This window comes from Physeter macrocephalus, chromosome 5 (assembly GCF_002837175.3).
Source record: "Physeter macrocephalus isolate SW-GA chromosome 5, ASM283717v5, whole genome shotgun sequence".
Lineage (NCBI taxonomy): Eukaryota > Metazoa > Chordata > Mammalia > Artiodactyla > Physeteridae > Physeter > Physeter macrocephalus.
In genome coordinates this window covers 61,051,804-61,064,370 of record NC_041218.1, presented here as the reverse complement: position 1 = coordinate 61,064,370, position 12,567 = coordinate 61,051,804, and the positions used below count along the sequence as shown (strand labels likewise).

At 41.0% G+C, this 12,567-nt stretch overlaps 1 protein-coding gene across 11 annotated transcripts in view; it reads left to right on the top strand.

Annotated features, from left to right (window-relative positions):
• SLC25A13 (solute carrier family 25 member 13) overlaps positions 1–12,567 on the top strand; it is a 262,700-nt gene that overhangs the window by 159,065 nt on the left and 91,068 nt on the right. For all 11 annotated transcript variants that reach the window (XR_008617418.1, XR_003679894.2, XR_008617416.1 and 8 more), the window contains one exon: positions 2,012–2,092. Coding sequence is in view for 5 of the 11 variants with exons in the window: in XM_055084997.1 (XP_054940972.1) it covers positions 2,012–2,092 (81 nt within the window). In the remaining 6 variants the exon portion in view is untranslated. The remainder of the gene's footprint in view (positions 1–2,011; positions 2,093–12,567) is intronic.

Below are 12,567 nucleotides of genomic sequence, written 5' to 3'. Positions count from 1 at the left end.
CTGGGTCTTGGTGTTGAGATGGAGATCTCTGGGAGATTTTCGCCATTTGATATTACGTGGAGCTGGGAGGTCTCTTGTGGACCAGTGTCCTGAAGTTGGTTCTCCCACCTCAGAAACACAGCCCTGACGCCTGGCTGGAGCACCAAGAGACTTTAATCCACACGGCTCAGAATAAAAGGGAGAAAAAATAGAAAGGAAAGAAAGGAAGGAAGGAAGGAAGAAGGAAGGAAGAAAGGAAGGAATGAAGCAAGGGAGAAAGGAAGAAAGGAAAGATAAAGTTGGCTAAAATAAAGTTATTAAAATAAAAAATAATTATTAAGAAGAAAAAATTTTAAAAATAAAAGAACGGGACGCTCAGAACCCTAGGACAAATGGTGAAAGCAAAGCTATACAGACAAAATCTCACACAGAAGCACACACATACTCACAAAAAGAGGAAAAGGGGGAAGAAAAATAATATGTCTTGCTCCCAAAGTCTACCTCCTCAACCTGGGATGATTCGCTGTCTATTCAGGTATTCCACAGATGCGGGGCACTTCAAGTTGATTGTGGAGCTTTAATCTGCTGCTTCTGAGGCTGCTGGGAGAGACCTCCCCCTCTCCTCTTTGTTCACACAGCTCCTGGGGTTCAGCTTTGGACTTGGCCCCGCCTCTGCGCGTAGGTTGCCTGAGGGCATCTTCTCTTCGTTCAGACAGGACGGGGTTAAAGGAGCAGCTGATTCGGGGGCTCTGGCTCACTTAGGCCAGTGGGAGGGAGGAGCACGGATGCGGGGCGAGCCCGCAGCGGCAGAGGCCGGCGTGATGTTGCACCAGCCCGAGGCGTGCGGTGCGTTCTCCCGGGGAAGTTGTCCCTGGTTCTCGGGACCCTGGCAGTGGCGGGCCCCTCCCGGGAGGGGAGGTGTGGAGAGTGACCTGTGCTCTCACACAGGCTTCTTGATGGTGGCAGAAGCAGCCTTAGTGTCTCATGCCTGTCTCTGGTGTCCGCGCTGATAGCTGCGCCTCACGCCCGTCTCTGGAGCTCCTTTAAGGGGCGCGTTTAATCCCCTCTCCTCACGCCCCAGGAAGCAAAGAGGGAAGAAAAGGTCTCTTGTCTCTTCGGCGGCTCCAGACTTCTCCCGGACTCCCTCCCGGCTAGCCATGGTGCACTAGCCCCTTCAGGCTGTGTTCACGCAGCCAACCCCAGTCCTCTCCCTGCAATCCGACCGAAGCCCGAGCCTCAGCTCCCAGCCCCCGCCCGCCCTGGCGGGTGAGCAGACAAGCCTCTCGGGCTGGTGAGTGCTGGTGGGCACCGATCCTCTGCGGGAATCTCACCGCTTTGCCCTCCGCACCCTGTTACTGCGCTCTCCTCCGTGGCTCTGAAGCTTCCCCCTCCACCACCCACAGAAGGGGCTTCTAGTGTGTGGAAACCTTTCCTCCTTCACAGCTGTCTGCCACTGGTGCAGGTCCTGTCCCTATTCTTTTGTCTCTGTTTATTCTTTTTTCTTTTGCCCTACCCAGGTACGTGGGGAGTTTCTTACCTTTTGGAAGGTCTGTCTTCTGCCAGCATTCAGTGGGTGTTTTATAGGAGCAGTTCCACGTGTAGATGTATTTCTGATGTATCTGTGGGGAGGAAGGTGATCTCTGCATCCTACTCTTCCGCCATCTTCTCCCGAGCCCCCCCTACAAAACAGTTTTTAAGTTATGAAATGTATGTTTTAATTTTGTCTCTATTGTTAATGTCTCTCTTTTTATGCTATTATAATTGCAGGACATATTTGAATTAAGCTTGTAAGCCACCTCTCTTAATTGTTTTCTCCGTGAAACATCAGGAAAACGTATTTGTATATTTTACCTTTCAAAAACTATGTATATGCTATTAAGAGTAAACTCTTAAGATACTTCATTTATTCAGTTTATGATTACTCCAATACAGTGACAGAGAAAAATAACATTTATTTACAGTTGTATGTTTATATGTGTTTAATGGCTTTCTCTTCGTTTTTCATCAGCTTGTATAAATATTTTTCTTCAAGGTGAATGATTTTGTGAGGGATAAATTTACACGCAAAGATGGCTCAGTCCCACTCGCAGCAGAAATTCTTGCTGGAGGCTGTGTAAGTACCTTTTCCGGATCTCTACATTGAAAAGACTTGTTTCACATACATATCACAACCGTGCTACACAAGTGTGGACTAAGGCTTCTGTTCACCACAGGTCCTGTTCAAGGGCAGAGTCTACTAGGGGACCTCGGCTTTTCCTAGACAGGCGGACCACTCCTGAGGTGGAAGGGTAAACGTCTCTGGTCTTACTGCCTGTTAAGTCATGCCTGTTAAATTCGCCATTGCTTGTAGTTGGTTCTGCAGGAGAAGTCATTTGTGGCAGAAGTGTTTGGCCTTTGAACAGATCTTTGCTAACCTTTTCTAGAGTTTATTTTTCGTACATTCTTTCCTCATGGCACCCTCTGCTGGGTCAGGCACTGAAATGTGTAGTTTGAAGTCAGCAGCCATAGCTCTCTGCTTTGCGTTACTTCACAAATGCCAGCAACTCTTCACGTTTCCCAGTGCTTCCAGAAGGCTGTGGGAGGTGACTGGCTGAGTGCGCTCCACATTGTCCAAAATGCTTGGAACGAGTATTTCTTTATATGGATGAACAACCTGCATCTTGTTCTTGAGCTCAGCAAAACATCATGTCTTGTTTTATTTCATGTACAGGTTTGTTTATGTGAATGTAAATACCTTAAGTAAGTTAAACTCTTATACAAAGACTGGTGCTATTTAAAGATAAGGTTGGTTAAATAAACGGTCTTTGATCACTAGGGCAATACATATTGGTATATTTTCCATCTACACCTGTGTTTCTTGTACAAAAGATAAGGACACTTTTTTTTTTTTTTAATTCGCTTGTTCTCTGCAGGAAATGGTGTTCATAAAATGATCTTTTCTTGAAAAGTCATTGAGCTTAGAAGTTGGGAAAACACCCGAGAATATTAAACCTTTGTCTGGAGAGGGCTTATTGTCCTAGCATTGAATGGGGTTCCCTGAATGTAGCAGGAGCTACAGAGTCCTAGCTCCTGGTAATTCTTAAGAGATGGACGGAATTTGGCTACAGCCTGACTCTTTCTGTTTGATCACTGACCTGTCAGAGACGGCCAGGTAAGATCCCCTTGTCCTGTAACTTTAGGAGCATTCAGGATGGAAAAAGGGAGCCTTTAATGTCCTAAATAAAAAGGGCACACAATAATAATCAAAAAGAATATTAGGAGTTGCAAAAATGGCTCTTGCCGGTAAGTACTTGTCCTTTAAAACAACTGTAGTTTCCAGTTGAATAACTAGATTTTCTAATTTTCAATAGGCATAACCATGGGCTATACCTAGTCCATCCTTGAAGCTATTACAAGGGTCCCAAGAGAGCAGGGCGTTTCAGTAGGTCAGGTGGGTTTGTTTTTTTTTTTTTTAGAAGTCAGGTTTTAAATTTTCTGGAAAGACATGATTACATATCTCTGTAAGAATTTAAAATGGAAAACTAACTATGTGATACTACTCAAGATTTTGGCAATAATCTTGAGGTTTATTTTCTTTTTAATGAAAGCATTTTGCCTGCACACAGGCCTGGGTGCCAAGGACATTGGTCGTGGCACGTATCGTCTGCTGTAGGTGGTCTTGTTTTCTCGTATGTGGTCGCCCATTTCAAACACAAAGCACCGATTGGCATCAGACGCGGTGCCTAGTTATTGCAAAGTGGTGCAGCCCTTTTCAAACCTGACCTAAACACAGGCTTAAAATTGGAGCCACTGGGGCTTTACAGCTACTTAAAATATCTGTGAAATGAGGTTTGCCATCCTTCATCTCAAAGGTGGGGAGACAGTGGTCCTCAGTGTTTCAAGTCTCCTGTTTTGACTCCCCCCTACTCCTGCCTCCCCCCGAATCATTGCTTTGAGAAGTAAGAGTTTATTTTTCAGGTAAGCAATCCTGTTGGTGGCAAACAATCCAGGTCCTTTAGATCTCTGAGTAGTGGGATGGCTGGTTCCATTTCAGCATGTATTTTTAAAGCAGTAGCAGCATCTTTCTCTGCAGGCTCTGGCAGAGTTGTTGTCCCTGTCGTTCAGAGCCAGTCACACACCTCCTTAGAGAGTCCTTGTGAGTACCTCTGCCTCACTGTCCAGTTAGGACTACAGAGGGTTTAAAAGGTAGTGTTGCATGAGCAGTTCCCCTTACTTCACCCAGGCATTGCCTTTTAAGTCCCCCAGGGAGCTCACCTTACTTTATTATCACCGAGAATTAGGAATATGGCTAACTTTTGCACTTATAACCTCAACTGCTGATTTCCTTGAAGATGGCTTTTTTGTTTATTTTATAATCTGTTTTCTACAAAAACAGGGAAAAGTTGCAAGGAGGTCCTTGTCTGCTAACCTTAATCGTCTCCTAGCTAAACTAAGGCCTGTTTTATTATTTTTTTCCTTTAGAAAAACAACAAGAATGATAGTAAATTTGAAGGAAAATGTTGGAGGAAAAAGAATAAAATTGATCTCATTCATTAATTTTTGATATAATGAAATCTGTGACTGAAGAGATTAAAAAATACTCTTGTTTCATTGGTGTATGTAAAAGGATGAATCTAGCATTAAACTTACTTTTTGCACTAGATGAGAGCACTATGAAAATTTTGACCAGTTTTCTGAGCATTTTTGTAGATTGACACTTAACAGTAGTGATATATTCACAGGTCAAGGCTACTCTAGGTGCCAAGACTGGGGTTTATAAGCTCTCATTCTGAAAGGTGTCTTGTGGTTTGTGTTTTCTGCATAAGTTGGTTTTCTACTTTCTGAATTAGACTAGGAGTTTTGACAATAGTTTTGACAAGTTGTAGGAGTTTAGGTCTTTGACAAAGACCTAGAGCCTCAGGTGTCCCTGCACACGATATATATATAGATAGATAGATAGATAGATAGATAGATAGATAGATAGATAGATATAGATATAGATATACCTTCTGTTTTTTTCATCCTTTCTTTCCTTTCCTGGGTCAGGAGCTCAGCCCTGGAGGGAGATGTGATTTAGGGTGGTCACTGTAAACAACGGTGGAGGTTCCCAGTAAATGGGGCAGAGGACAGAGGGCCTGTCACCACTACCCATCTCCAGTTAGGTTCCCAGTGACTTTAAACCTGACATGTTACCTCTGAGTACGTTGTGGTGATTGCAGTGTTGCTGCTACTTTAAGAAAAAATAACATATGTAATACCATGTGGTCTGTAGGTTACAGTCCTTAAATTCTACAAAGTAAGTCTTCTGTGCCTCTAGTGGAATAGAGGGTTGAACTCCTGGGGGCACTGGCATCTTTAGTTTTTGATCCTTTGATCTTAAGGTTGTCCGATAAGGAAATACAAATGGTGCCATGACTGGTTTCAGGGAAGATATAAATATGATTCATTTATTTCACATGAAAATCTACATTGAAATGAAAAGAAAAGAAATGATATTCACTGGGTGGAAAAATATGTCAAAAAAGGATAAACCTCTGTCTTATAAAGCTTGTATTTAGTAAAAATCATTTGTGTACCAATAAAAATTAATAGTATTCTGTATTAATTTGTGGAAACACAAGTGAACCTGCTTCCTGAACAATAGTCCTTTGATAATGGATCCACTGTATTTTTCTTTCTTTTTTATTTTTATTTTATGTTGGAGTATAGTTGATCAACAATGTTGTGTTAGTTTCAGGTATACAGCAAAGTGATTCAGTTATACATATACATGTATCTATTCTTTTTCAGATTCTTTTCCCATTTAGGTTATTATAGAGTATCAAGCACAGTTCCCTGTGCTATACAGTAGGTCCTTGTTGGTTACCTGTTTTAAATATAGTAGTGTGTACATGTCAATCCCCAATTCCCAATCTGTTCCTCCCCCCTGGTAACCATAAGTTCCTTCTCTAAGTCTGTGAGTCTGTTTCTGTTTTGTGAATAAGTTCATTTGTATCTTTTTATTTTTATTTTTTTTAGATTCCACACATAAGTGATATCCTATGATATTTGTCTTTGTCTGTCTGACTTACTTCACTTAGTGTGATTATCTCTAGGTCCATCCATGTTGCTGCAAATGGCATTATTTCATTCTTTTTAATGACTGAGTAATATTCCATTGTATATATGTGCCACATCTTCTTTATCCATTCATCTGTTGATGGACATTTAGGTTGCTTCCATGTCTTGGCTATTGTAAACAGCGCTGCAGTGAACATTGTGGTGCCTGTATCCTTTCGAACCATGTTTTTCTCCAGGTATATGCCCAGGAGTGGGATTGCTAGATCATATGGTAGCTCTATTTTTAGTTTTTTAAGGAACCTCCATACTGTTCTCCATAGTGGCTGTACCAATTTACATTCCCACCAACAGTGTAGGAAGATTCCCTCTTCTCCACACTCTCTCCGGCATTTATTGTCTGTAGGTTTTGTGACGATGGCCATTCTGAATAGTGTGAGGTGATAGTTCATTGTAGTTTTGATTTGCATTTCTCTACTAATTAGCGGTGTTGAGCATCCTTTTATGTGCCTCTTGGCCATCTGTCTTCTCTGGAGAAATGTCTATTTAGATCTTCTGCCCATTTTTTAATTGAGTTGTTTGTTTTTTTGATATTGAGCCGCATGAGCTGTTTGTAAATTTTGGAGATTAATCCCTTGTCAGTTGCATTGTTTGCAAGTATTTTTGCCCATTCTGTTGATTGTCTTTTCATTTTGTTTATGGTTTCCTTTGCTGTGCAAAAGCTTTTGAGTTTCATTAGGTCCCATTGGTTTATTTTTGTTTTTATTTCCATTACTCTAGGAGACATATCAAAAAAGATATTGCTGCAATTTATGTCAAAGAGTGTTCTGCCTGCATTTTCCTCTAAGGGTTTTATAGTGTCTGGTCTTAAATTTAGGTCTTTAACGCATATTGAGTTTATTTTTGTGTATGGCATTAAAGAATGTTCTAATTTCATGTTTTTACATGTAGCTGTCCAGTTTTCCCAGCACCATTTATTGAGAGACTGTCTTTTCTCCATTGTATAGTCTTGCCGCCTTTGTCATAGATTAAGTGATCATAGGTGCGTGGGTTTATTTCTGAGTTTTCTATCCTGTTCCATTGATCTCTGTTTCTTTTTTTGTGCCAGTACCATACTGTTTTGATGACTGTAGCTTTGTAGTTTAACCTGAAGTCTGGGAGCCTGATTCCTCCAGCTCCATTTTTTTTTTCTCAAGATTGCTGTGGCTATTCGGGGTCCTTTGTGTCGCCATACAAATTTTAAGATTTTTTTGTTCTAGTTCTGTGAAAAATGCCATTGGTAATTTTTCCATCGAGATACATACATGTGCATTTGGGTGTGGGTATATGTGTAAATATATCTAATGCTTATGGGAGCTTATATTCATTTTAAGTGGGAAAAATAATTGACATGCTCACATCATTGGTTCTGAAAGGGATTGGTGAGAATATCACCATGGAAAAACATGGCATGAAGAGCAATCTTAATTGCTCTCCCCTGCAAGTAAGTGTGACCCTAATACTGTGGCCTGTGTTCCCATTATTGTGGTGATTCTCATATACATGGTATTTTTTGCTTGTTTGTACAGCCATGTATCAGATACCATTTTTAAGGAACGTTTTTATAACTCATTTTTTTTTTTGCATTACGTTCAATTGCAGTTAATTTTTATGATTTTTGAAAAACAAAAAGACACAGACACCCATGTGCCACTTAGCTTAAGATGTCAAACTTGACAAATGCAGCCAGAGGCCCTCTTGTATTTACCTGTCCCAATAGCTTTTTCCTCCCTCATCCCCCAAGAGATAAAACTATCCTGAAATTGGTGTTTTTCATTCCCATGCCTGTTTTTTATACTTTTTGTGACATCTGAGTGTATCCCTAAGCAAGATGAATGTTTGCTTTTGGATGCTTCATTCTGACCCAATGCTACAGGAACATAGACCCAATGATTCCCATACTGATGCCTTTGCATTTTTTTCTTACTAGTGCCTTGCTTGGAAGAAAAGAATAGTAAATGGGAATATTATTTTCAAATGCTTTAATGTGGCTGGCATACAGTGAGTATGTCTTATAGATGTGTGGATTTATACGATTTTATATAAATATAGTTGGAATGGTATATTTAACCAAGTTTTATGTAACTTGGAGTTTCTTCGCTAAAGTCATTTCTTCAATCCTACCATTTAAACTCATGACGAATACTGAGTAAATTTAAAATTGTAACCCTCCCCACTGCCAATACACACGCTCCCTACCTGCCTTACTGTCCCCGCTCCTCCTCTTCTCCCTAATGGGAATGATTTCAGTGTTTCTCTATCACCGAGGAGGAGAGGTGTTCTAGTTATCTCTTGTTGTATAACAAGTCATCGTACAACTTAGTGGCTTCAAACAGCAATTTATTATTATCTCTCCTGGTTCTGTGGGCTGACTGGGTTCACCTGGGAAGCTCTCCTTTGTGATCTCCATGTGGTGATAGGCAGACAGCAGCTGGGGCTAGAATCATCTGAAGGCTCCACTGGAATAGATGTCCAGGATGGCTCACACTTGGGCTGGCGGTGATGCTCACTGTTGCCTGGGAGCAGCTGGGGCTGTGGTCCAGAGCACCTACTACATTCCTCTATTATGTACCTCGAACTTTTCAAACCTCGGCAGCTTGATTCTAAGAGAAAACTTCCCCAAAACAGGCATTCTAAGAGTCCTGGGCAGAAACTGCAAAACTTCTTATGACCTAGCTTTCAATAGCTCTTCTGCATTCTACTGGTCAAACAAGCCACTTAGCCCAGCCCGGATTCAAGAGGAGAGAAACTAGACTCTACCTCTCAATGAGAAGAGTAGCCAAGAATCTTTAAACTACCACTGGAGGGTTCAGTAAACAGTGTTGTAGGATGGGAACATCCTCGTTGCCCTCCACTTTATGAAGATTTCATAGTTAATCACATGTCTTCTCCAAGGACCTGTTGCTGATTCTGAAACCCATTCCTGTCCCATATTGCTCTTGGTTGAAGGGAGCAGAAACTCACTAAAAAAAAGCAATAACTAAATGAAAGTCTCCCTGAAGGGTGTACATGAAATGAAATCAAAGGCGCTTGAGAATTGAGGCAGCTCTGTGCACTGGCAACTTTCTCTGTTTTCTCTGGGCTTTCTTGGTCTCTCTCACAGGGAGTTTGCATCTCTCTGCATATTTTTTTAAGACTTTACTTTCTTAGGAGCAGTTTTAGATTCATAATTTTGAGAGAAAGTTACAGAGATTTCCCATATACCCCCTGTCCCCACACGTGCATAGCCTCCCCATTACCAGCATCCCCACCAGAGTGGTACATTTGTTACAGTTGATGAATCTACGTTGGCACGTTTGTCATTCAAAGTCCATAGTTTACCTTAGGGTCCATTCATGGTGTCATGCATTCTACAGGCTTCGACAAATGTATGACATATATCCATCATTATAATATCATGCAGAGTGTTCTCACTGCCCTGAAAATCATCTGCACTCTGCCTCCCTGCCCCACCTCTAGCAACCGTTGATCTTTGTACTGTCTCCATGGTTTTACTTTTTCCAGAATGTCTTATGGTTGGAACCATACAGTTTTGTAGTCCTTGCAGATTGACTCCCTTCACTTAGTAATGTGCATTTAAGGTTCCTCCATGTCTTTTCATGGCTTCATAGCTCATTTCTTTTCAGCACTCAGTAATATTCCTTTGAGTGTACGACAGTTTATTTATCTGTTCACCTACTGAAGGACATCTTGGTTTCTTCCAAGTTTTGGCACTTGTAAATAAAACTGCCGTAAACAGCCTTGTGCCAGGTTTTTGTTGAAAACGTAAGTTTTCAACTCCTTTGGGTAAATACCAAGGAGTGCAATTGTTGGATCTTAACTGTAAGAGTATGTTTAGTTTTATAAGAAACCTCCAAGCTGTCTTCCGAAGTGGCTGTACCATTTTGCATCCCTACCAGCACGGAACGAGAGTTCTGTTGCTCCACATCCTTGCCAGCATTTGGTGTTGTCAGTGTTCTCTGCATCTTTTTACTTCGCTGATCCATTTCTTCTCGTCCTCATGGTGTTCACTTCCTCAAGAATTCCCATCATGTTTTTACTGGCCAACTGGGCTCTCACCCTACAGTATGATCTTCAGCTTCTTTTCATCCTCAGCCCTAGCTAATTGCTCAATTTTGTTTTGTTTTTCATTTAATTTTTGAGAGGAAATTTGATTGGCAATCTTCATCTTTGTGTGCCCGGTTGTAGAGGAGTAGTCATGACCCACCCAGATATATTTTTTTTTTTTTTCCGGTTTGTGGGCCTCTCACTGTTGTGGCCTCTCCCGTTGCGGAGCGCAGGCTCCGTGGCCATGGCTCACGGGCCCAGCCGCTCCGCAGCATGTGGGATCTTCCCGGACCGGGGCACGAACCCGTGTCCCCTGCATCGGCAGGCGGATTCTCAACCACTGCGCCACCAGGGAAGCCCCCAGCCCACCCAGATATTAATAACTTTGCTTAACAAATCCATTTGTTTCAACTATTTATAAATGTGTTCAAACCCTTCTTGTACCATTTTGGTTTTAGCTTGAATTCTGTAAGTATCCTGTGAATAGTAGTTTAGGTACTTTTGTTATAAAATATATCCAAAGCCTTATTCCTTATGTCTGAGCTTGAAATCACTTGAGATTTCAAACCCAGTCATATCAAACCAGGAAGAAAATTTCCTCATGTAATGAACACATGTGCTCTGGCAATCAGAGCAGGTGAGTCAGAGTGCCTCAAGTGGATTTAAGTCGTACTTTTGTGATCTTTCTCTTCCCAGGGTTTTCTGTGGAGATGTGGCCTCATGGTGTAGTTTTCTTAGGGCAGAATTTTAATTTCTCTGTGCAAGTCTCTTTGCACATATCCTACTTAATAAATATAGAATGATATGAGGCTCAGTCATTAGGTTGAATTTCTGTGAGGTTGCTGCTGTGTAATGTGTCAAGTAGCCATGATTTATTATGTGTTATAATGATGCTATGGAAATAAGGTTGTTATTTTTTTAATGCTTAACATCATTATAATTGTAGTTTAATGAAAATCAAATGGTTAGTTACATTGTTTTCAAATTTTGTTATTATTATTTGGAGTGTCTCTGGGAGATTTTTTTGCGTACCCCCAAAATGTAAGACCATATTGTAAGGTTTTTTCTTCCCCCCAATGGTAATTTATAGTTTAATAGATGACTTCCAACAAGATTCTAGTGAATTAAATTACCCTTGTTTCATAAGCTTTACATTATTTAAAATACTTTTCATTCATTTCTGTATTTTTACAAATGAAAATAGTACCAAACATACATATTTTATTTTATCTATTTATTTAATATTTATTTATTTAGTTAGTTGCACCGGGTCTTAGCTGTGGCTCGTGGGCTCCTTAGTTGCAGCTCACCGGCTCCTTAGTTATGGCTTGCCAGCTCCTTAGTTGCGGCACGTGAGTGCCTTAGTTGCAGTTCGTGGGCTTCTTAGTTGCGGCTTGCCGGCTCCTTAGTTGCGGCATGCAACTCTTAGTTGCAGCATGCATGTGGGATCTAGTTCCTTGTCCAGGGATCGAACCCAGGTCCCCTGCATTGGGAGCGTGGAGTCTTAACCACTGCACCATCAGGGAAGTCCCCAAACATACATATTTTAGTCAAGATCATATCGTAAACATTTTCTGTCTTTCAACGTATGTTGTGATTATTAAGAAAAAAAATAACCATATTAAAGCTAGGGTAGAAAACGAAGCAAAAGAAACTGCCCATTATTCTTCAATTCTCATATCATAAGTTTTCTTAATCTGTACTTACGCTTTATCCCTGACTTCCAGCTCTACTGACTGCAAGGATTAGAGACTATATCAGGTATTATGTATGACCTGTTGTCTTTGTCAAATGTGGTCCTGCTTTGCCACTTGAGCTTTTCCTTTATAACTGTGCTGATAGCTAATTGTATCCTGGGGACCTTGGGTAAATGTTGACGGAACTGAGACATCTATAAATGTGCAGGACAGGACCCCCGTCTCACTGTTATGCTCTGTATCTAGCCTTGTGTCTGACACATGGGAGAGGCTTAAAAATAGCTGTGGAATGAATAAATGCTTGACTAGAAGGTGTTGGTGATGAGGGCAGTAAACGTAGGGTAGTCATTTGATACACTGTGTTGCTGTTACCTTCATTACAGATGGGCAATGAAGACACAGTGCCTCCAGGGATTGGAGCAGGGCACAGGAATTGATGGACCTTAGGGGATAGCTGTAACATGCCTACATAATGTACATACCCAGGATGTTTCACAAGTAATGTCTTCATTGGTCACTCAGGAAAGGAGCCAGAAAGCTTCTATTTATTTTATTTGGCTTCATTTCTAAGAATGGTAAATAAACTAATGCACAAATATATGCAGAACCTTAAGAACAGGATGAAGATAAACAACTTGGGGCACTTGGTATAACTTATTCATTATTGCTTATGGTCTTAGTAGAAAAGATTTTATCGAATGGTTAACATGTGAAATTATGTCAGAATCATGAAGGAATCATATAAAAGAGTGGCTTTAAAAAAACTAAC